The 25,000-nt window shown below is 41.4% G+C and overlaps 1 protein-coding gene across 1 annotated transcript in view; it reads right to left on the bottom strand.

The window, feature by feature from the left end:
* The window catches only part of nfasca (neurofascin homolog (chicken) a), an 82,333-nt gene that overhangs the window by 46,555 nt on the left and 10,778 nt on the right, over nucleotides 1-25,000 (bottom strand). Inside the window, exons 2-4 of the mRNA XM_034533459.1 lie at nucleotides 13,881-13,937; nucleotides 6,647-6,816; nucleotides 320-337 (exon numbers count right to left, since the gene is read on the bottom strand). Of these exons, the coding sequence (XP_034389350.1) occupies nucleotides 320-337; nucleotides 6,647-6,740 (112 nt within the window). The 5' untranslated portion in view covers nucleotides 6,741-6,816; nucleotides 13,881-13,937. The remainder of the gene's footprint in view (nucleotides 1-319; nucleotides 338-6,646; nucleotides 6,817-13,880; nucleotides 13,938-25,000) is intronic.

Here is a 25,000-nt window from a genome sequence, read left to right on the forward strand (position 1 = left end):
GAAGGACAAGCTGAACTAACTAGCCAGCCATCTGCCTCCAGGAACGGTGTCTGCTGTCTTCCTGGTTAGCTGCAACAACCCTTTTTGCCTCCTCTGACAAGTGTTGTGACCATAACAACTACAAAAGCCACTTTTTCTTGTATTACTCAAATGAGCGAAAACAGTTTAATGGCCATTCTAATCATATTCTTTTTCTATCAGTGTGTTTTGCTTCTAGCAAGAGGAGAAATAAACGGTAGATTAGTAATTGCTGTATAGGAGCTACAAGGTATGAGCTGGTTGAACAGAAACATTAGCGTGGTTAAAAAGAAACACTTACGGTCTTGCAGGATCTTTGCTGTTAGCCCAATGTAAAGCCAAAGAGAGACAGGAAGAAAAATGGACAAATAGTAATGTGATTGTTAATCATGTTAGAGACATATAAAGTTGTATAGACTGTGTTATAAGATATTCAGCATGTTATGTTATGTTCAGCTCAGTGGTTCCCAGCTGGCGAAGGTGCATTCTGAGCGAGCAGGTGGTTCAACTTTGTGAAAGAAAAACTTCTTCAAACTACTTTGAAATGTAGGGAATTTTCAAGAAGCACATTTATTTTTAAGCACCGTTTCTGTCCTCCAGGACAACTACCGGTAACCTGCATCTTTACAGGTCTACACCACAATAACAAAGAATATACTCAATTTAGTTGTACTTGCACTGAACACAAAAGGAACAAAAGTATTATGAAGTGAAGTACAGGCCTGAGTTGAAACCCAGCCTGAAAACGTTTCATTCTTTTTATCATTTGCAGCTGTATTGCACTTTTATCAGACATAGTTTTAGTAGTCGTTTCAGTTTTCATCTTTTCATACTGAAAAATATGTCTTACGTTGGCCTGCTGTTTGTGTGGACTGTGACCTGACGGTTGACCCTGAGGCTGGACCAGTTGAGAACCACAGCTGACAGTTATGTCGTTTAGAGTTATGTGATACAATTATGAGATACATGTAGATAACAGTGATCTGAACAGCATGAACAAACGATTACTCACCTGTAAGGTGTTCCCATGTCAGCAAACAGTGAGGAAGAAGGAGGAGAAAGACAACACACAAGTTATGCTTTCGATGTTAATGCAGTGTCATAACTGTGTATTTCAAATGCAAATAATTGATTTGTAAAAGAATGGAAGCATAACTATAACTGCATTTAAAGCTGCTCTGCTGTATTTGTGAGGCTAGCATGACCTTTTCATGGAAGGATTTGCAGGCACTGTTGAACATTATGATAAAAGCAGGGAACTGTTCCTTTAAGGCAACACACTCGTGTTTTCTAACTCAGCCAAGCGCACAAAATAACAGACACAGGAGAGACTACAGATCTCCTGCTCAGCTCTTTCTGGACGGAGTGCTGCTTACAGCTGGTGACGAGGCAGTTTCCTTCAGACTTTCATTTCATCTCAATGAGTGGGGCCATGACACGTTTTTCTTAGGCAGCCAGATTCTGTACGTAAATACCATGTTTTGGTTTCTGTGATGATTATACAATAAGGTGTCGCACCCAATAATTTGATCATTTTCATAATCGACACCGAACCTGATTGAAAATAAAATGTTACTCAATAATGCAATAATTGGAGAAAAGTTATTACCGTATTTTCCGCACAATATAAGGCGCACTTAAAAGCCTTTAATTTTCTCAAAAAATGACAGTGCGCCTTATAATCCGGAGCGCCTTATATATGGATTAATTCTGGCTGTGCTTACTGACCTCGAAGTGATTTTGTGTGGTACACGGCGCTCTGTCAAAATGTTTTAGTACGACTTTGGTAAACTACAAAGCCGCACCGCATGCAGCATTATGGTGCGTTCACACCAAAATATTACTCGCGTCAGTTTATTCGCCAGTCAAGTTCATTTGTGTCTTGTGCAACCAGTTGCGAAAAGGGGGCGTGGCTTATCTCCATGGCTTGTCTCAGTAAAAACAATTTATCCACCACGGTCGAAATAACCACTAGTTCTACTTTATACTTGTTGTGGACATCCCATAAACGTCGGAACATCTAACGCCCTCGTGTTTGGGTTCATAACATCACCCGTAGGCTCACACAGCTCGGGGAGTTTCATCGCCTCCGCCTCGATAGCTTCCGCTTCCAGCGCTACCAGAGCAGCAGCAGCCCAATGGGCGGAGCATCTCAACGCTGATTGGCTGGCGAGTTGCGAACCTTTTGCAACTCGCGTTGGAAGTTGAAATATTTCAACTCTAGCGAAATTTCAAAATGCGCGAAACCTGTCTATTGCAACACCCGGCGAATTTCGCAACCAAACGCGTCTGTGCGTTGACTTTACATGGGATTCAGACGCGCGAAAAATTCGCAACGCGTTTGGTGTGAACGCCCCTTTACGGCTACCGTAGTCAGGAGCGTCGCAGAGTAATACATACTGTGCTTCGCCATAATATTACAGTGTGTGTATAAGGACCCCAAAATGGCACCTGTCAAGAGACACGCTTACGACGTGGACTTCAAACTCAAGGCTATCAGTCACGCTGAACATGGGAATAGAGCCGCTGCGAGAGAATTCAACATTAATGAATCAATGGTACGGAAGTGGAGGAAGCAAGAAGATGACCTGCGCCAAGTAAAGAAGACCACACAGAGTTACGCTAACGTTTGATTTAGCGGTATCAGACTGTTTTTTTTACGTGTTACAACTGAACAAGGTTGGGAGTTATTGTGAATACGCTCATTAATGTTTGAACAATGTTGAGATTTATTGTGAACACGTTTAATAAAGTTTGACTGACTGACTGTTTTGTTTCGCTTAATGCGCCTTATAGTCGGGTGCGCTTTATATATAAGAAAAGATCGAAAATAGACCATTCAATGACAGTGCGCCTTATAATCCAGTGCGCCCTATAGTGCGGAAAATACGGTACATTATTAGGTCATATTACATTTCTAAGACAATGATACATTACTGGGTACTAGGAGGTGGTAACCATGGTAAAATGGATTAAATGTGTCAGAAAAGACTTAATGTGTAAGTAATGTCGTATTATTTAGTCACATCTGCTTTAGACATAAGTAAATACTGTATATAAAGTACACATCTTGTTCATTTGTAATGCAAGCTGGAAATGCTGGCTTTTTTAAATAAAGTGTTGTGCTGACTGACACCAACAGCCTTAAAAAGACAGGGATCTAAAAATGAAGTGTAATGTGACTTTGTGTAATAAGTAATGCATACAACACTAATTATTCAACTGGAGCGAGAGGTCCAAATAACGTACATCTCTAAATGTACTGAATACCTGTTTGTCTAGATATGTATTTATTCTTATATATTTGACTGACTGGTCTGCTTTTGATTTCTCCACTAAAGAACACACACACACACACAAAAAGATGACCTTGTGTTACATAGGAGCCCTGATAGAAGGTGTGTGCACTCATCGCATGCTAACATATATGCTGCTATTCACTAGTATGTCTTTGTCTTGTATATTTGATCCAGTTAATAAGGATGACTGCGTGTCAGAATAGAACTCTGCAGAGCATTTTACTCAACTTAAAGAGCACTCATCATTAGCCCTTTAGATATTATCATGTGTCAATGGAGTGTGTGTGGGTGTGTTAACATGTGTAGATGTGTGGAAAGCTCTCATCAATAAAGGTCAGGACTGCAGTTTTCTGTGAAGCAGATAATAAGGAATAGGGAACAGAGGGGGATGGGGCTTCTCACCCCGTCTACTGAATGAAACCATCACCACTGTCTAGCATGTGGTTCCGTAGTTAGCTCTGACAGGGAGCCACAAGAGAGGAGCCATTAGGGCTTTAACATGTCATATAGCATCATTTGGAGATAGAGAAATGTGATGACGTGCATTGCAAGGCTGACAAATGGACCTGGATTACTGGTGGTTTTTGATATATATATATATATATATATATATATATATATATATATATATATATATATATATATTCATTGAGTAATGGTGCAGTCAGAAGACCCATTTTAACATTGTTCTTGCTGATGTGTGCATGTACATCCAGAGCTACTCAAAAGCCATGATGTAAGTCAAACTCCTTGTACACTATATTTAAACATGTCTGGTCAGAATATGTATTGTCAATGTATTTTTATGAGGGAGTACGGAGGAGAAGCTGCTCTTTATTCCGCTGGTATGACAGCAGATATTTATGTCGCTTCTGTTTCTGATTCTGCTGCTTAAATCGTGGAACAAACTTAAAACCTGTCTATGTGATGATGTATAAAGGGAAGTATTTTGAAGGTTAGTCCAACCAAGTTCAAACGTTTGGACATCAGCCTTTACAGCCGGGGAGGACAAAGAGATGACAGCTGAAGCACAGGCTTATAAATAAAGCGTGTAATAAGGTACAGCAATAGGCACTTTGAAAAGACAGCGCTTAATAATATGTTAATAGCCACACCCTATAAGTTTGACTTATTTTCCAGAACTTGTCCTCCTTGAATTATTTGTCATTCTATGTGTATTTTTTTCATCTCAGAGATTCCGTCATCTCTATTTTGCACCAAAGCCTTTTATAAAAACATAACAAGAAACTGAGGAGGTGTTCAACACCAACAGTGTGTTTGCACATGCAATATCTCACATCAGGTCATGCAGCAAACGTGGATACTGTGTATCATGCTGAACTACGAATCTATGTAGGAGTGACCATCTGATTCTGTTTATCGCCAAAATAAATAAAACTGTCAGTTTATCACAATGTGGAGAATAAATTAAGAAGAGGTCACTGGGTTATAATGGTAGTATCCCGACGGTCTCTGTTGGGCAGAGTGTGCATGTGTGTATGTGTGTTTGTGTGTGTCAAGTGTGTTTGTATCAAATCAATAGGCCATCAGAAGTCCTCAGTTGAAAGGTCAGGCTTATAAAAAAAACAAAGAGAGATGGCAAGACGGAGCAGCTGACTGCTGACTGCTGGGAGTGTGTGCACATGCAGTTGTGTATGCAACATATAGGTGTCCTTGAGGCTTTCAGTAACCAATCATTTGTCATCACACAATTGTGAAACCTTCATCTTTGCTGTGTGTGTGTGTGTGTGTGTGTGTGTGTGTGTGTGGTAAGAGGAAGAAAAGGCACGACTCCTCCCTTTCTCCTTTGTGCTTTTGTTCCCAATTCCCCTCAGGATTCCATTTAACAGCAGAGTCCAGTCAGGCTTTTATCACAAGTCACAATAGACAGGTATTAGAGTATGTGTGACTTTATGTGTCTGTGTCGGGACTGTATCTATATAATATATTAATATGTGCGTGTTGGAACCCAAGAAGACTCATCATCTTTAAGAAGTTTAAAACTGGTTTTAAAAAAGTCCTTATTTTGGTTTACTTTAAATTGAGAGAGAACAGAGAAGCTATTTCTTTGAATGAGGCCGTACTTAAAGCAAACAGTTAATACCCACTGTTTCAGTTTTTAGAGGGCCCGTCTAAACACAGCTGTGCTTTCATGTGACAGCCAACAGGTTGGTGATGTGAGATTGTGATTCCAAGTTTAAAGAAACATTTATGATCTTAAGTAGTTACTCCCATTATTCAGTACTTCACTAACACTATTACTACGAATATCCGAATTACACAATTCGGATATTCGTTCATTACATTTTTTCAATTTTCGGATTTGGATATTTGTTTAATTTTTTCCCAGGTGAGCGGGGGTGCAGCGGCACGTAGTTCCACCGTGGATCCAGCTCATATTCCGTTTCTCCTTCTGCGCCCTGGCATCCCGACGCCACCAGTCTACTAGTTAATCAATCGCGGATAACGTTGATCTCTTGGACAGATCATAAAGCTAAAAATGCTGAAAGGGTTTCTAAATATACCCGGACAACCTTTGGGCCACCATCTCCTGGGTGGCCCGCCAAAGTAAAGCTTGTGTGTGGGAAGAACTGTCTGCTCAGAATACTAGCTGTCGATTAGTGCCTAAGCTCCGGAGCCCAAAAAATCGTATTTGGAACAGCCCTAGCTGCATTTCCCTTCATTTCACGTGGTTTTGGATTTATCAAACCATTTCAGCTGACATTTAAAGGATTAGTCTCTCAGCTGTAGACTGACAGAAAAAGATGCCACAGCATGACAATGCATTTATCATTGGGCCCTGTCAAACTAAAGGTCAGGCACAAAAACATTTGTTGAAAATCTAGGAATTGTGGTGGTGTAGTTGTCTAAAACACATACCCTACACCCACAACTAGTGTAGTAGGTTTTGTTCCTCTCTCTTCACCATGTTTTCTGTCACAATGCCAACAAAAACATGGTGCAAGACACGTCTCAGTTGCGATAAGTTCTAAAATGTTCTGCCCTTTACTAAAGGGCTAGTAGCATCAATTCTTTATTTGACAAGGTAAACTTACTAACAGTTCCCTTGTTCTGTGTCAGCCTAAGTCAGCAGTGTTTAGTTTGAATACTTTTCTAAATTGTGAGCTAAAAATGCTTTGCACCAAATGGAATAATCAGTACTACCATTCTTGTTTGTTCAAAGTGCTGTTTTTCAGACAGCAGGTCAATGGGCCTGCAGCAGCACTGAGCACCTTTGTGAAGTGTCATAGTTTTTGTTTGCCGTTTGTATCACCAATTGCTGTAACATATTGTGCAAAAATGGATCTGATGATTGCTGAGTGACTTACGGTCTTGTGGTACTTCAATGGGTGCTGCTTCACGCCACAGTAATAGCACTAATGACATGAGAGCCAGGGCCACGTGGCCCCCCCGCCCCAACATCTCTCCCCCTCCGATTGGCCGGCCTCTTCCCTCACCTCTCCTGACTGGCAAGATGGTTCTCCTGAAAGCCGAGGACCTGAGAGTACAGATACAGAGACAGATGGTTAGGATGAAGACCGTATATCTACAGTATAGACGTCTGTGTGTGTAGATGTGTACTCTACGCATCCTGGCATGAAAGTGTGTGTCGACTCTGGCCTACATTCACAGCTGAGTCCCTGTGCGACTCCCTAGAGTGAGCAGCCTAGAAACAAAGCCAAGGAGAAGCTCTTTAGCACTGATTCTTAACATAGGATCAAGCTCCAATCACAAGAGTTTCACAGCAGAATCTAGAACAATTTCAATTATTTGCCTAGAAATGATGATGGTGAATGGATTATTGAAATTACACCAATGTGTTTGCTATAATGTTATAATCTTTTAACTTGAAGTACAAAAGGGTATTGATAGACTTCATAGGACTGGGAAATACCTCTATATTTCGACTTATCGTCACCATTGTGACAAGACATTTAGGCTCAAAGGTCTCATCTGTATGAAAATTCACAAAGGCAAAATGTCATTCTACAAAAACGAACATCACCGTTTGAACAAAAGTAAAACAGATATATGTGTTTCTATCATTCGATTTTGAATACTGCTATAGCCAGTGGAGCACACAAACTGGGACTCACATGCACTCACATGCTCTAAAAGGCACACCCAACTACTAACTTCTTGACTGAGCTTGTCAATTTGCTGCTCACAAACTGGAGGCCACAGATTGTATAAGGAATAAGGGGACAGGTTATTCTTGGTAGACAGTTATTTCAGGGTTTCAAAAGTGTCATCAAAAAGCATCACACTCACCTGTCGTGGTAGATTCTTGTTCATGCTACCTCAACTACACCCATGGCCTTTTGCCCAATTTCTAGCCTCAGTAGCTAACAGTGAGTAATACACCTGTATCGGAGCATTAGATTGAACCTGACAACACGGACATTACGTACATGTTTTTTCTACACTCAGTGGACTAAACTCTTCTTCCTGCCACATTATTCAGCAGCCAGCCCACAAGCCAGAGATTTCTAATTTACTCCCCACCACCTCCACATTACAGCCAGGTCTGTGTATTGGCAGCCATAGCAGGACCACCTGCCCACTGTTAATCCCTGTCCCCCATGTTGCCATCTCCCACCAGGATAAATCCTTCACTCTGCTCCACATCACACTAGAGCTCAAAGCTATGACAACAGGATACATATAAAAAAAGAGATCAAGTGGAAGGGTGGGTGTCTACCATGAGGTTACCATTTCAAATCTTCAGGAAAATATGGAAAAAATTAGGGTGGAGAATGTGACATGACACAAAGGACTGTTAATTAGCTGAGGGGGACTGTCACAAACCCTTTTTTATGATTAGCATTTACCAATACCTTATGATGTACAGTGATCACTATGAAACATGTCAGCTCTGTGGGGTTTCACTGGGAAAATCATAATGAGCATACAAACTGTTTTAGCTAACAAATTGATCCAAATGGTCAAAAAATACACGTATTATGGCATGAGCTGGGAAATGACAGACTGATTTCACAACAGAGGGGACACAACAGCTTTTTGGCCTGAGGGCAGTAGTCAGATTTCATCCAAAACCGGCAAACACCTCCCGCGCGCACACACACACACATTATGCACAAACCATCTGTGGGTATGTCAGTCCAACACTATCCAAATAAATAGCTAATCTGCCCCTGGGGAGCTAATACACCAGGCTGGCATGATGTGCCAATCACACACTCAGCATGCAGGGATACAGATGCACAGGGAGGTACAGCACATGGTCACACATGGGTGACACACCCTCATTCCGCTCAGCATACACACAGGCACACATATCTCTGTAGCCCAGTTGTTGAGAAACCTGACCAGTATCACCCCATCTCTGTTAATTACTGAACTCTTTAGAGCACACACACACACACACACACACACACACACACACACACACGCACACACACACACACACACCAGAGAGGAAGAACAGCAGAGGAAAGGGATTAAGAGAAGAGCATGCCACACAGTCCAATATGAACCTTAAGAGATAAATCTGCTTTGAATTGCAGTTCTATTCCCAGAGAGAAATCAAGATAAGGAGAAGAGAAACAGACAGAGGAGAGAGATAATGGCAGTGAAAGCTCTGAAATAGGTCAGTGTTTCTTCCCACGTGTGGAAGCCTCTACACACTGCAGTGCATTATAAATGACAGCACACAGTGATACACTGAGGCTCAGCGCACAATGAGCGAGAAATAGGGTCAGTGAACGTCACATACTACATACTTTACGTTACCACACATGGAACCTCACAGCTGGCAAATAGCAGCTATATTGCAGGCTGCAAAAACCTGGGGCCCACGTTACAAAACTATTTTTACATACTGATCACAAATGTTGGCAGAAACGTGATTCACAAAACTTTGCCACATGAATATTGTAAATATGCTTGCAAGCCCTAGGCCCTATTTCTCGTACGTGGCTCAACTAAGTTGATCAAATGTCCTATTAGCCAGCTAAAATTACCAAGATGATTGACATCAGGCTATCCCGGTTTCTCAAAGGCTGATCCGTGCTCAAATCATCTTGTTAATTCGAGCCAGACGTCAGTTCACAGGATAGTTGCGCGTGCCCGTCCGACTTCAAAAGGGGGAAGCGTTGATCACAGAAACCATGATTTTCTAACAGCACAAAGGCAAATAAACTCAAAAGGAAGATACTATTTTTCTCTGCTGACGAGCAGGAGATGATCATGAACGTATATGAGGAATTCCAGACCATAATCATGGCAAAATCTAATCAATTCAACGCAGCATCAGTGTTGAGAAAATGTATCGGCTAATTTTAAGTGCCTCATTCTTTAAATGCGGCTTTCCCGATGTTCTGTACCATACTGTAGAACAATGAACCACGCTGTACAACAATGTACCACAAGGCTCTGCATACAGTCTGTGAGACAGTCAATGTCCGGCTGCGGCGTTTCGTGTTCAATGTACGGCTCGAGAAGGTCTTTAATAAATGATTCCTTGTGGGCAGAATCGATAGCGCTCGTATAGGAAGTCATCATCACGTGATAACGGATCTTGGCGATCCCGAAGAACTCTCGCCCTATAAAACGGTAATCTACCTAATATCGCTCCTTCATCAATGAGGAAGTGAGCTGCCACTTTCTTCAGGGGGAGTGGCCAGATTATGCAGCTAGACTGAATGAGCCTGCACTGGAGCAGGTTCAAATCTTTGGATGTGTTGCTATGTTGATTTTGCCAAACTTTGTTCGAGGAACCGAAAACCCTGACTTGTGTAATCTCATCTGGAAAATTATCCCGCTAACCATGTTAGCTAGGTACGAGAAATAGGGCCCTAGAGTTTAGCTTACACATTTCACTTCAAGCTAGGGTTTGTGATGTTCTTCAAGAACATGTTTTGTTAGGGTTTGTTGAAATGCACTTTCAATTCCTACAGCAGGACTGCAATAAGCCCGTCCATTCATTTCAATCATCCTGAATTAAGCTAAAACACGTTGTCAAGTATTTTATAACAGTAAAACCTTCTTTTAGGGTCCTGTACAATAGGAATAATCACACATCATCTGCGTAAAGTCTGTGTATGGTGCTCTTATACAATAAATAAAAAATGTGCAAAACCAACATTTTAGTTGGTAAGGATTTGACTGCTTTGTCTGTTTTTTCCAATGACAGTATCAAGGTGTTTCATTTTTAGAGAGTTGAAAACTGCATTTTGGACATAGTATTAGCACACTGACCAAACTGTCCATTGGAGGTCATTTCTAGTTGACAGAGTTTGGTTTCCACATACTGGGGGACACAAACACACAAGGTGACCTCAGAGACTAGCCAAAACACAACCAGGTCAGAGTTACCTTAGTTTAGCCTGAGGTCCACAACCTCAGGCACACATTATCATCACACACACAAACACACACTGAATACTTCTCCTAACATTACATCAATGTGCATCGTAGAAGCCATTAGACAAATGGATGAAATTCCGTCTGGTCTCTCCCTTCTGCGTCTTTTGCTACAGGCTCTAATAGAAACAGATTGGCCTGTTGCAGGCTATTTCTAAAATTAACATGTTCATTTGTACTATGTGTATAGTATATTGTGTATCAGTGAGGCCTGCTTAGTGACCTTCCATGAGTTTTGCCAGAAGCACGCTCAAAGTGCAAATCATGACACAGAATGATACAAATGTTAACCTACTTCTACAAGCTGCATTAATTTGCTAAATGAGGCTGTTAAGAAAAGCGTTCTTTAAATATCATATGACTTCATCCATTAGAAGTCTGGGCAAGAAGAGTACCATAAACACGGGAAAATACATTTGCCTGTCTTGTCAGGCCATGTGTAGAATGTATCTAAAGACTCATCATAGCACTCACATGTTAAATGTCTTAAGAGAGGGAACTTAGAATACAAGAGCAAAACAATTGCTTATCATCAAATGAACTGTGAAGGCAAGCATGATTATTACACCTACAAACACAAGGCCTAATCATCTGTTGAATGTTTCAATTTGGGCTCATTTTAGGACAATGTTCCTGTTTCTAACAGCTGGTTTTACGGATTTACAGACACTTCAATACTGGAAATGTAGAAATTTCTTCAAACACCATTTTTGGTTTATGGTTTTATTGTATTATTTTATGGGCTGCACGGTGGTGTAGTGGCTAGCACTGTCGCCTCACAGCAAGAGGGCCGCGGGTTCAATTCCCGGTCGGAGCGGTCCTTCTGTGTGGAGTTTGCATGTTCTCCCCGTGGCAGTGTGGGTTCTCTCCGGGCTCTCCGGCTTCCTCCCACAGTCCAAAGACATGCTGCAGGTTAATTGATCTCTAAATTGCCCATAGATGTGAGAGTGAATGGTTGTATGTCCCTACATGTGCCCTCGATGGACTGGCGGCCTGTCCAGGGTGTCCCCTGCCTTCGCCCTATGTCAGCTGGGATAGGCTCCAGCGCCCCCGCGACCCTAATGAGGATAAGTGGTATTGAAAATGGATGGATGGATGTATTATTTTATTGTCATCTTTTCCCTTAGCCATGTTTAATTACACATTCAGTTCATTGTCGTCCTCTTTGTTCATGCAGAGAAGCATTCATATTCAACACATCCCCAACCAAGCACACACAAACGCTCACAAAGTCTTTGTTCCAACTGCCACTATACCATTGTTCCAGTGACTGTGGGACTCCATTGGAGTCATTTTGGAGGATGCTGAGTGCTAATGGTGCTTTTCTGGCACAAACGCAGAGTGGGGAAAGGGCTGAGGAAATTACATTGTATTCATGTAGATTTTCAGTGTGCATTTGTTTGTGTGTGCATAAGCATGTCCCAATTACTTGTGTGTAATTGTGCGTCGAGAGTACACGTGAAGTGCAGGTCTTTGTGTATTATTATGTACTACTATGTCCTAAATGCTCTCAAAAATTAAACACCTTGATTCTTTCACTCAAAGCTGAAAGAAAACAAGCAAAGCAGTCAATTCCTTACCAACTAAAATGTGGGTTTTGCAAATCATAAATGTATTAGATAAGAGCACTATACATTTCACCCAAGTAACGCAGATGATGTGCGATTACTCCTAAAGTATAGGACCCTTATCCCTAAAAGAATGCTTTACTGTTATAAAATACTTCTGTCAAGAATACTTGGCACAAGGATCAATTCAATTGTGGTGATGATTCGTCTCTGAGATTCCGACCATTGGCTACAAAATGTTGGTTTCCTCTCTATACAGGAATCCTGGGAAGTACCGGAAGTACACAAGTTGCCATTGCTGCTCCCCCACAATTCACACACTTTGGAATCCAAGCTGTCCTACGAAGTGTACAATTTTCTACTTTTACTTTTTTATTATTTTCTACAAAAAACATTTGGCAACAGTGTATAGGAGTTCGGGAAGAACATGAGCAGTTCTCAGCTGCCTAAATTAGCTTAACATGGTGAAACAAGTAAAGTTAGTGGGCTAAGACACTGTCTAGGGCTGTGTTGGTCCTTAACGTGCATCAATAACTTGTGTCATTAAAAAATACTTACATTTTACTTCAATCTATCTTATATACATACTGTGTTTATTATCTACTCCAACCGTGTACGTAAGTTACTACGAGAAACTACGGAAGCATTTGGCTGAAAGTCATCTGTTGACATTGTTAGCCGACACTATCATATTGGTTTGTCACCACAACAATGGTGGATGGAGGAACACACAAAGCGGTTGGCGCATTCGCCTGTATCTGTTATGACGCATTTATGTTCATGATTTTCATGAACTAGTTGGCAGGGGTGTACATTTGCATAATTAACAACACCTATACTTTTCTCCACTTCCTAATTTGACTTACATTACATTTAATCCTACTTATACATGATAGATTCACTGCTTATATTATTTGCAGTGAATGTAGGTCATACAGAGCTATGCTACTCTGAGTTAGCGGGATGAAAAGGTAGGCAGATAGAAAGTAAGTCTGGGTGGATTTTTCGTTCCCTCTTCCTGAAAAAGCTTTGCTTTAAATACAAATCCTGTCCATTTCTTCCCTTGTTTTGTCTCTGAGACAGTGGCAAAGCTGGAGGCATTAACACATTATCTGCCCCCTCAACCATTATTCTGACCTCCATATATATCCCCAACACAGCATCACCAAATTTGTTTTTCAAGAAGCCCAAAAATATCCCAACTATCACAGACAATTACCCTCAGCCTCACAGCTCTTTCATGGCTACTGCACACACCCAGATAAATACTGTATGTAGAAGCAAGCCAACTGTCAAAGTAAATCCCCAACTGGTACAAAAGCAACCACAGCAATATGCACATATATTTCCAATTATAATGAACTTATAAAAGCTGTTCATATGTTTGAAAAAAATGAATGTAACATTATCTAAGATACATTTGTTCTTAATATTGATCAGTACAATTGTTTTTTTTAACTACAACAAGAAAAAAAAACTTATATATAATTATAAATATACAAAAACATTCCGAAATGAGAAATTGGGAAACTTTTCGACTAGTAGTAGTCTATTCTTGTGAATTATCATGTCTGACATGCAGGACTGATAGATCAGAAACAAGACTTACGTTCACTGGACACTTATCGTCCGTCTGTCCACACTCTGTTGTGACCTCTTAACAGACCTGATGAGACACAAAGACAACAAATAAACAATACAACAAACACGTGAAGCCTCTTGAGCGGACAAATGACAACGTATAGTTCATCAGTTTGAACAGAAAACATCACAGCAGAGTTCAGCATTGTCCGCTATACTTTGTTATCCTAGACAAAAACTACATGTGGTCACTCTGACTGGACCCCTCGACAGGCTGTGGTGTAATACTGAATGGGTTTGGTGTGAGAGACAGTTAGCAATACAATAAGTCTTAAGAAAAGACTTCAATGAACTGGGCTGACTGCTCATTAGTCTGGGTGAGTTGGAGTGCAGGAAGAAACAGAAATACAGTAGAGCAGACAGCAGCACACACACACACACACACACACACACACACACACACACACACACACACACATCCGCCTCAGGACTGTCTGCAGAGTGTTGTTTCTTCAACTATGTGGTTGTGTTTTCAAGGCGCTCGTCTCTACGCCAGCCGCTGCCCTTAGGATCACAGGATGCTCTTTCCATCTTTCTTTTTGTCCTTGTTGTCTGTGTTGCTACTGCTGCTGCAAACACTCACACATACACAGAGACACACACTAACTCACAGTCTGCCTGGAGGTCTGCGGAAAAGCCTCTATGGGAATATAAAACGCACAGAAACACACAGTGTATCGCCAGTACAGTGATTCTACAGTGAAACCATGCGTTACTGTGAAAACTACACTTTTCACCCCAAAAAATGTCTGATAGCGGACTGCAGACTGTATTCACACTGGTGATCAACCACATGAATAACGGCCTCTGAACCTACGAGTAGGCGTAGCAGGCCTCTACTAACCCATATTCATGAGACTGACAACCGCTCACCATTTCAATTGACTGATAACATTCAAAGCAGCTGTTTTTTATAGCATCCAGTAGCACCCTCAAATCTCTTAGAGTACCTCCACACTACTACGTTAGACCTATGTATAAAACCATCTCTTTTCAGGCAAGCAATTTAGCGCTGTTTCAGAAATAACCTTTGTCCATACTACCATGCCTGAAAACCAAATGACTATTCTATCTACGGGCATGGGCGTGTCGTGTACAACAGAAGCTAGCATAGACAATATTGAATTAAGCACCGGTAGTCAAGGCTGATTTTGTTTTGTCTTCTTCAGGGAAGGACCCAATCAAGAAGCGAATAAGGGTGACTGTGTCATCGTTTTCAAAGGTATACTTTTCTGTCTGTCCAGACTAAAACACAACCCAGGATTTTTTATACTAAAATGGCTTCAACCGCATATTCAAATACCTACATTTTAAGGGTTCTAAAATGCTGTAGTACTGTGGACGCTAGTGCTAGGCATAAATGCAGTAACGGTTGGCATAAATGCAGTAACGGTTATGCGTTTTAAATGTATAATGTAGATGTAGCCTCATTGTCTTTCTCGCTCAGTTATATGTGTAGTTTTTCTAAACTCAATCCACTGATCTCAGCTACATGCATCCCTTATAATCTCCAACATGCCGTTCTTCGCTTTATGCAATGTAAGCAAAATAATGTTAAAATGAGCAGATAACAGCAGATTTCAGTCCCCAACACTGCACATCTACTGGATTACATTTTTAAAGTTTCACTAGTGGGTCACACACTCTACCAGTCAGCCCAGTTGTTATCATGTATACCAGTGCTGCTGCTGAGCTTCTGTCTCATTGGCTACATTTCTCAACCTTTAGTTCTGTGGCTAACACAAGTAGACCATTACCAATACCGTTACTGAACATTAAAAGACAACAGCAGCTTTGCTTGCATTTACTGAGGATATGGTTAAAAATGACTTAATCTGGCAATTTAATTATTTATATGGTATGAATGCATCTATCGTTCTGTTCAGCTGCATTATAAAAAGTATATTCACAGTGGTTAAACTTTTTAAAACATCAATATTTAAAAATTGTTACATCATCTTTACTCTTATGTGATGACTAAAGAGTTCATCCGATATATGTATATGCAGCGCCCCCCCCCCCCCCCCCCCCCTTTCTGAATACAGTATGGCAGATATTGAACATCTGGGGGAGAAATGTTGAACTGGGTTAAGTGCGTTGCCAAAGGGCACAGTCGTAGAATGCCCTACTTGAGAAGACTGTGTAAGTGAGTAAGGCTGCAGTGTTGTGTAATACTACCGACATGCACAGTAGAGACTCTCCTTGTCATCTTGTTTTGCTGCAGCACTGTCTTAGCTGGCTTGGGAAAACACCTGAAGTTCTGAACCTGACCCAACTTCCCCCCAACAAAATTCTCTTGACCCGCAGCAGCACATCAAAGCAAGACAGGGTTGACTGTGAGGTCACTGTAGGTCAGTTAGAAGCAGGACTGGGTAAGCCATGCAGAGGTTAAACACGCCACCCAAAATTATCAATTGTCAAATTATCCCTGAGAGGTACATATTGTTTTCTAGCTCTAACATTCTCTGCAAGTGGAATGTTGTCATCATTGAAGCTCTATTCTGCATTGATTTACATTGAAGATGGTGGGCATGACATCAAAAGTATTATCTTGTTTGTTACACAACCATGAAAGTTTCTGACATACAACAATTCATGGTTTTTATTTCTAAAGTTTACTTTTAAGGTTTACAATATATTGTGTTAATTTTACACATTATTTGTTACATGTTACATTTCCAAGCATTTTCTGTATATAGTTTATATGCACCACCATTAACTTTACGGGAATTCCTCTCTGAACATTTGCAGGTTTAAAGATGAATATGACCTAATTTAGTGTCAATCATGTTTACACACCATCTCACTAACTTTCTTCCATCATGGTTTAAGATTTGTATGTTTTTTTGCATCTGTGCAAAAGTGTTTGAGCATAAGTCATGATCCAAAGCAGTAACTGATAAACATTCACTCTGAATTTAGAAATAATATGTGGTAGGTGATTGCAGAGCAGCTCATCAGGGCTGATAGCAAAAAACAAATGATGTATGAAAGATTAGGCGGCAGTGGTTGATACTGATAGTTGATAGTTTCATTCATTAACCCCGTTTGAGATGAGTGCTATCCATTGTACCCACATAATTAATAAATTGTTGTTGCATATTGTGCATTTTTGCATCAAAAATAACAATAAAATGCATTGGACTCAGGGTGCAAGTTTCTGTGTGTACACATTTTCATAAAAAAATGCTGAAAGGAGCATTCTGAAATGTTGCTGTCTCATACACATTTACAGAATCAGATATTGATCTTCTCATCAAATGATATGTCCCAATAATGTTGGAGTGTTCCTTAATAATGAAACAAGAGAAGACACCAGTGTGTTTCCACACAGATAGTGAACAGTAAAGACTGCACTCAATGTGTGAAGTGAATAAAGAAACGACTGATGTTGCTGATGTCTTCCATCAAACAAACCACAGTGTAGCTCTCTCTGAGCTACTCTCAACAGCCTCATGGGACAATGAGGAGTGTGTGTGCGCGTGTGTGTGTGTGTGTGTGTGTGTGTGTGTGGCCACTTTTATGTCCAGTCTATCACCTGCTATTCCCTGAACTATAGCAGCAGGTCTAGCACTCACCAATTCACTAATGACTGTCCCAGAGGTGTGTGTGTGTGTGTGTGTGTGTGTGTGTGTGTGTGTGTGTGTGTGTTATGTACACAACCATACATGCATATTATCGTCCCACCCTCCCAACCCATACGCCTCCAGCTATGGCCTTTGAACCCAGTCCATTACTGGCCCCCCAAACACACACACACACACACAAGCATTGAGAGACCATGGCAATAAAGAACTCATGCACACACTTGAAGGTCACGGGTCACATGCTAAAGAGATTGTGAGGAAAATGACATCACTTCCCCAGGGGTATTGAATTAAAATCCAGTGAGAGAGAATTTCCTCATCAAAGGTCCAGAACATCACAATAACATCTAACCGCTATGATATCCGCTATGATTTTGTGTTAGTAGTCTAGCAGTTGTAATAACGTCTGTATGAAGTCAACAGCTGACAAATCAAATAAAGTTCCATTGAATAATATCTCAACAATATTTATCGTCAGGAATTATAAATAATACCTAATCTAATAATAAATACATGTTCTCTCATTTCAAGTAAAATATGGGCTGTATTAAAAAATGAAAGCTTTTGAAAAATGTTCATCTTCAGAAAAAATACTTAATTTTAGAAAAATGAATTTAACTGAATTGTCCTGCAGCTTTAAATTCATTTAATTCAGGTGTGAAGAGATGTCAATGAAAAGAGCCATGATGTTATCTTCTCATCTTCTAGAGTAAATTTGTGTGGAGGGATTTTATCTGTGGTTATTAAAACCTCTTGTTTCAGCTCTATTCTCTATGTCCACCTTTCTCTTTTTGGAGAACACGTGACATGGTTTACAACTCATGAGCTTGGTCTGTGTTTTCTGGAATGCTGAACGAGTGCCGTGAAGACCAGAAGAGCTGCGCCAGTTTAAAAAAGAGCGCACCATGAATATTTAATAATTCTCAATTATCTATCGGTTATCTGTCCAGGTCCGGAGAAAAGTGTGTGCGTGCGTGCGTGCGTGCGTGCGTGCGTGCGTGCGTGCGTGCGTGCGTGCGTGCGTGCGTGCGTGTTATTGGCATGATCAATTAACCCTCTGTCCCTCTATGGAAGCAGAGCAAGGACAAAACACAGTGGTGTCAGATTGCACACCCAGCCCTATGCACCGAGCGTCACCCTCAGGGAAGGTAAGATGGAGGGAATGGAGATGGAGGAAGAGGGGAGGGTGTGGGGTGAGCGTGTGGTTGCCAGGCAATAACGTGTGTATATGAGGATGTCATGCTCTGCAGGAGCTGTGGCTCAATGTTGCAGAATGACCTACTTTTAATCGACGGGGAAAGAAAGAGCGGATGGAAAGAGAGTGTGGGTGAGGAACAAATTGGGGATGCAGCGGGAGGACGAGCATGTTCACTGGTTTTGGACAGAAAAGAAAAGAGCAGGAGGTGGAAGACGGGGATGGACAGAGACAGAGACGGGTGATGAAGAATTAAATGTATGTCCCAGAGGGTCAAACGAGAGAGGAGAGGTGAAAAGAAAGAAACAGCGGAGGAGGAAGGCTGTAAAAGGAAGAGAGGATGGGGTGATTGACTGAAGCTGATATTTGTACTTCAATCAACATATCTACAGAATTGTATTTCTATTGGAAAAAGTGAAAAAGCACTCACCATTGGTAAAATAATGACTTACACTACTAAGAGCATGCACATGCCACATTAGGGGGCATCAATTCAGATCACTAATGTGTAAAGGCTTTACTTCCAGTCATTCCAATACTAATTATTCTGCACACATTTTTCAAAACATTACAAGACCAGCCATACAGACCATTTATGGACATATGATTATTGACGCACAAGCAGACATCTTATCTCTCAACCAGCAGCTGTCTAACGGAAATCGACCACATATAGCTCCTTTAGTTCCTTCCCAACAACCCGTAAACAGGGGCTCTCCATAACCTGCACTTTAAGGAACCATGTTAGGTACAATAATGTAGTTTCACTTTCACTGTATATTGGAGTAAAATAACTACCCTGTCTCATATAACTTACTTTTATACAACAAGAAAACATCACTTTCAACACAGGAGGCCCCTGCCCATTTGTCCTTGGTTTCTGTTTTATCGTGAGGACAATGTTTCCCTGACCTTATTTTAACTCTAACCGGACAGTTGTCCCACCATAAAGCAGATTTATTTAACAGTGATTTGTAACAGTTTTGCGCTTTTATTCTGGAGGACTCTGGAGACTCCAGCTACAGTTTGTGAAGCGAGTAAAGGTCACGTTAACGAGCAAACCTTTCTCACAGAGGATATTTGGTCCTGTGAAACACAGGTGTAATTAATGACATCCATCATGGCTGCATTGCATTCAGGGGTTTCACTTCCAGGGCTGTGCTGCTCTTCATGCTGGATCACTGACCATGGTTTCTGGTCTCCCCCAATGAAGGTCTCATGAAGCCATCATTAATGCAGTTTGTTACACCTGTGCTGATAATTATAAACACCACAGTGTGAGGCATTTAAGGACAGCCTGAAATGTGCCAACACTAGAATCACTGGAATGATAATTCATATGCATCTTATCAGATGCCAGTTTTTCATAAAAATAGAATATGTGTTTCCCATGATGCTATCTAGGTGACCATATATTAAGTAGGTTTGTGAGTATTTACATACAAAAAAACATCATGTGCAGCCATCCAAAGCCTCTGCGGCTCACACTGTCTGAACAGGAAATACGAGAGGCGGGGGGACCCCAATCAGTTCGTTACCCCTTGTCAGTTTCTACCCATCATACCCACAAAGACAGGATGGGGGCAGGCAGAGAGGGAGGGGGGAGGCTGGAGAAGGAGAGACAAGAGGGATATCAGCAGATAAGCCCAGAGAATAGAAACATAGAGACAGAGAAGAGAGGAAGAAGAGAGGAGGAAGAAAGAAACACATACAATATGATTGCAGAACTGACATTTATTACAGAAGTGCAATACCACTGAATCAATTAAAACAACATAACATCTTCCATGTGAGGAAAAACTATACATTTAACACATATAGTTGTCACTGACATCTTTTAAAATCGCTTCTCCACAACATCTCGGATTTTGCTTCTCATTGGTCCTCACATGAGAAAATCTGAAAAGCACGGCAGGGGAAAACATCGGCGCCACAATTTGCAGGTAATGACTGAAACGCTAACGAAATGACTAAAAACATAAAACGTCAGCATGTCAAAGGACTATGTAGCACCCGATGTCTACCAGGGGTGCTGATCACTGAAATGATGATGGATGATAATGAAGATGAGGCCTTTTGAACTTAAGGTCAATCTTAACCAGGAATAATTCAACAAGAACTGTAATGATGTCAGCGGACTTGGCCGCAGAGACACTGAGTCGTAACAGTGAGCGTAACATTAGGTCACGTAAACAACGTAGCGATCAGCTGCAAGCTCTAGATCAGAATGGAACCGCTTCAAAGATGGCTGAATATTGAGATATTTACTGCAAATAGGAAACTTTCAGGAGATCTTCCTCCAGCCAGCTGCAACCTTCTTTTGGTTTTTGTAGTGAAATGAGGAGGTATGGTATAGATAGCTCCTCATTTCAACTGAACCGATCAGACGTTTCTCGTTCATTGTGATGCTTTCAAAGCATGCAACAGGAATAAATAGAGAACACAAGTTCAGTTAAAAACGTCATGCTGCTAGTTAGGAAACAATGTTGTGGACATAATGTGCAAAAAATATATATTATAATAGTTCAAATCAATGTCTTTTTTAATAACTAAAGTTCATACATCAGTTTTACCTGATTTTGACAGCCTCAATGATGAGATGAGGTTAGCTGTTAGCGAGCTACTGTCTTTAGCTACGTGTTAGCAAGCTACTGTCGTTAGCTAAGGCACTTAAAACTAACATTAACAAACATAATACTGCTTATAACACAAGTATCAAACTGTCAAAATGCTTCAGCTTAATTTACAGAACTATAGTTATCCTAAAACTGACGTTTGGTAGAAAATGCTTGTGAAAGGATTAGAAATTAGAAAGAATTACTGCTTGTGTGAGTGCTCTTAAAACAGTTATTTATATTCATGTCAAACTTCAGCTCAAACCATAGACTGTCTATAAGAAGTGGTGGTTTTTGAGTTGGTGATTTCACAGTCACCATGTTTGATTGCGGTCATTTTGTTTTTTTCCGCAACCAATGAACGGAAGTTGCCATATTTGGAATGAGGTAGAGTGAGGTAGAGACGTCATATATGGCTAAACTCATGTTTACTGAAGGAATAAATCAAGAGAGAAGTAGTAATTTTCGCATAGACTTCTATACAACCAGAGGAGTCACCCCCTGATGGACATTAGAGATAATGAAGATATAAGGCACTTTTGCATTGGCTTCACTCTGCAGAATTGGAGGTTGCCACCTTCCTTTTCTTTTTGGTGTGTCTCTACAGGACTTAACAAAGAACCCTCCCTCACACGTTGTCTGAAATATTGAAGACCTCCTGCTGACATTCAAATCACACTAAAGACGTCCCCTCTCACCTTTGTCACGACATCACGTATTCATGACATACAAAGAGGCTATTTAGTGATCCCTGCAGGCACAATGTTTTCCAGTCAAAAGCCACACACACCCACTGGGAGCTGGCAGCCACCCAAATATGTTTAGCATCACTGTAAAAGGCTTTACTATAAAGGATACAAAATCCAATAACAACAAGTCTACCTCTCTCTGTTCTGATTTATACTTACTTGAAACATGTGTTTATGTGATGTTATAGTCATGTGTAATATGTCTGTGTGACTTTAGTTTAATGTGACCATTGACATGATGCTCTTTTTATTTTCCAGTATTTAGCTTTGAATCCACGCAACCAGGCCATCAGACAGTGGTGGTGAATCAGTGAGCGTGCCCTGATGAGAGGGCTGCAGCCAGCTGGAGGTTAAATAAATGTTAGGTCGGCTTTGAGGGCTCAGCCAGAGGCTTATGACAGGACTGCTGCAGCTCTGCTCCACTGGAAATGGCTTATTAAGGCTGAATCCTCACCACAACCTGCCTACCTGTCTGTGTGTGTGTGTGTGTGTGTGTGTGTGTGTGTGTGTGTGTGTGTGTGTGTGTGTGTGTGTGTGTGTGTGTGTGCTTGCTTCCTGCTGAGGAGTCAAAGACAGAGAGGACACCACTGCACATGTAAAGGCTGACACTGATATCGTCTGACAAATGATCATGGTGAGTCTGGACTGGTCTGTGCTAAACAAAGCAGGTCAGCGTAAATAAAATGTCGCCATGAATGACATCATATTGTGGCACACAGGAGTTTAGGTTCAGATACTTTGCCACAAATGTTTACAACTGGAATTCAGAGCCATCGGATAACGATCCTGTCATTTATTTACAACTGAAACCTGGATGTATTTTCTACGTTGATATTATTCTACACAACTCATGTGACCATCTTCATAATTGATTAGTTTCATTCAATGCTAATGTTTTTTAATTTGTTTTTCTATACAAAATCTTGCAAAGCAGTTACAGTGGTTAGCATATGGTTGAGAATATAAGAGTATGGTTATTGCTAACATACTGTGGTTTAGGTATGGTTCATCTATATGGTTCAGTTCTGTTTGTTAAGGCTAGGGATCAAATAAAAACTGCATTACTTGTTGGTCTCAGATGGAACACCTGCTCCTGTCTCTGCTGTTAAAGTCAAATTAATCATAATAATAAATGCTAAAGTCAAATGTGATAAATGCCCATCCACCTCCTCGTCTTTACCTTCTGTCTATGTCAAGATATTGTGTTGTAATATCCTTACTGTGTTAACATAACCGGGCCGGCCTCTCGTGCCTTTTAGTGCATGTGAGCGGTCCCCACTGGCAGCGCTCACTCGACCGTTACAGCTGATAACGCAGTCCCGACCGACGCTGTCGCCATGGAAGCGTAGCACCCACCCTCCGGTTTCCCCTCAGGTAAACACTGTTAGCTCTGTCGGCACTGATGCCGCTGTTAGCTACTAACCGCCAGCTCAACTGTCGCTATGTTTAGAGCCCTGTGGAGGCAATCACTCAATCATAGATATGCTCTTAATTCTGTATGGAGCAAATCTACAGTCTGACCAAAAGATATGATCGTCACTTGATTTCCTTCAATGCAAATTCAGTTCACTGCAATTATTTTCATTATTTTTAATCTGCTTCATATAGTCAAAGTACAATGAGTGCTAATGTGTACTAATTTGAGTAAGTAAGTGAAGTATAAACAAATTGCTGCTCTGGAGGTAAAACATACATAAACGTGAACCCCAGGCCCTCACATGTATAGCAATAGAAGGAAGTGTGTGTGTGTGTGTGTGTGTGTGTGTGTGTATGTGAGTGTGTGTGTGTGTGTGTGTGTGTGTGTGTGTGTGTGTGTGGTGTGGGTCCAGAGGTAATGTTCCTTTGTGCCTGACAATAAATGAAAGGGTAGTCTGGCCCGCTCTCTCTCTCTCTAGCTCTCTCTCCTCCACACTCCAACTTAAATGACCTCCCTCTCTCCTCCTTTGGCCTCCTTCTCCTCTCCTTTATTCTCATCTCTGCCAATCCTTTGTTCTCTCTACCGACGTGATCTCATCATATTTGATCGCTGTTTGTCTTCATCTAATTCTAAACTCGCTCTTCAACCTATTTCATCCCTCCATCCTTTTATATTGTATCACTTCTATCCCTACTGGTCCATGTCCTCTCTACTACACGTCTCACTCCTTCCCCTCTTTCACTCATTCCTCACTTTTTTCATCCATTCATCCATCCATGCACCCTAACTCTTCCTCCATGCCTCCATCACGCCACCTCATTAGCACATCTGGATCTCACTTCGTGCTCCTCCTCCAACCACTGGCCCCTCCAGCAATCCTCAACCCCCACACACGCACACGCACGCACACGCACGCACGCACAAACACACACTCACACACACACACACCCTTATATTGCCCTCCCTCCATCCTCCTTTTTCAACTTCCTCTTCCTCTTTTCTCCTCTCCTCTCCTCCACCTCCATTCCTCCTCGTCCAATGAGAAAACTCTCCGGTCACCATGGCTCCTTAGCAACAGCCCCACAAGGGGTACAAGAAGGGATGGAAGTGGGGGAGGAAGGGGAGGAAGATATGATTGGGGGGGGTGGTAAAAAGAGATGAAGATGAGGTGAATGGGTAGACCAACCCCAGCGGGAGTGTGAGGCTGGAGGTGTGTTTACCATTATCAAAGCATTGCGTGTGTGTGTGTGTGTGTGTGTGTGTGTGTGTGTGTGTGTGTGTGTGTGTGTGTGTGTGTTTGTGAGTGTAGGGGGGGGGGGGGGGGGGGGGAGAGGGGAAGAACACACAGGCCTAAAATGGATGTAGCTAAAGTGCAACCACTGTGTTTTATCTCAGCGTGTGTGTTTGTTGTATCGCAACAAAGGCTGAATTCACAGAGCAAAGACAAAAAAGGCAGCATAAAATCCAGAAGGCATCATTTCAAAGTGTTGGTTCCAAAACAAAACCCTTCTCAATAAAAAGCAAG

This window comes from Cyclopterus lumpus, chromosome 5 (genome assembly GCF_009769545.1).
Source record: "Cyclopterus lumpus isolate fCycLum1 chromosome 5, fCycLum1.pri, whole genome shotgun sequence".
NCBI lineage: Eukaryota > Metazoa > Chordata > Actinopteri > Perciformes > Cyclopteridae > Cyclopterus > Cyclopterus lumpus.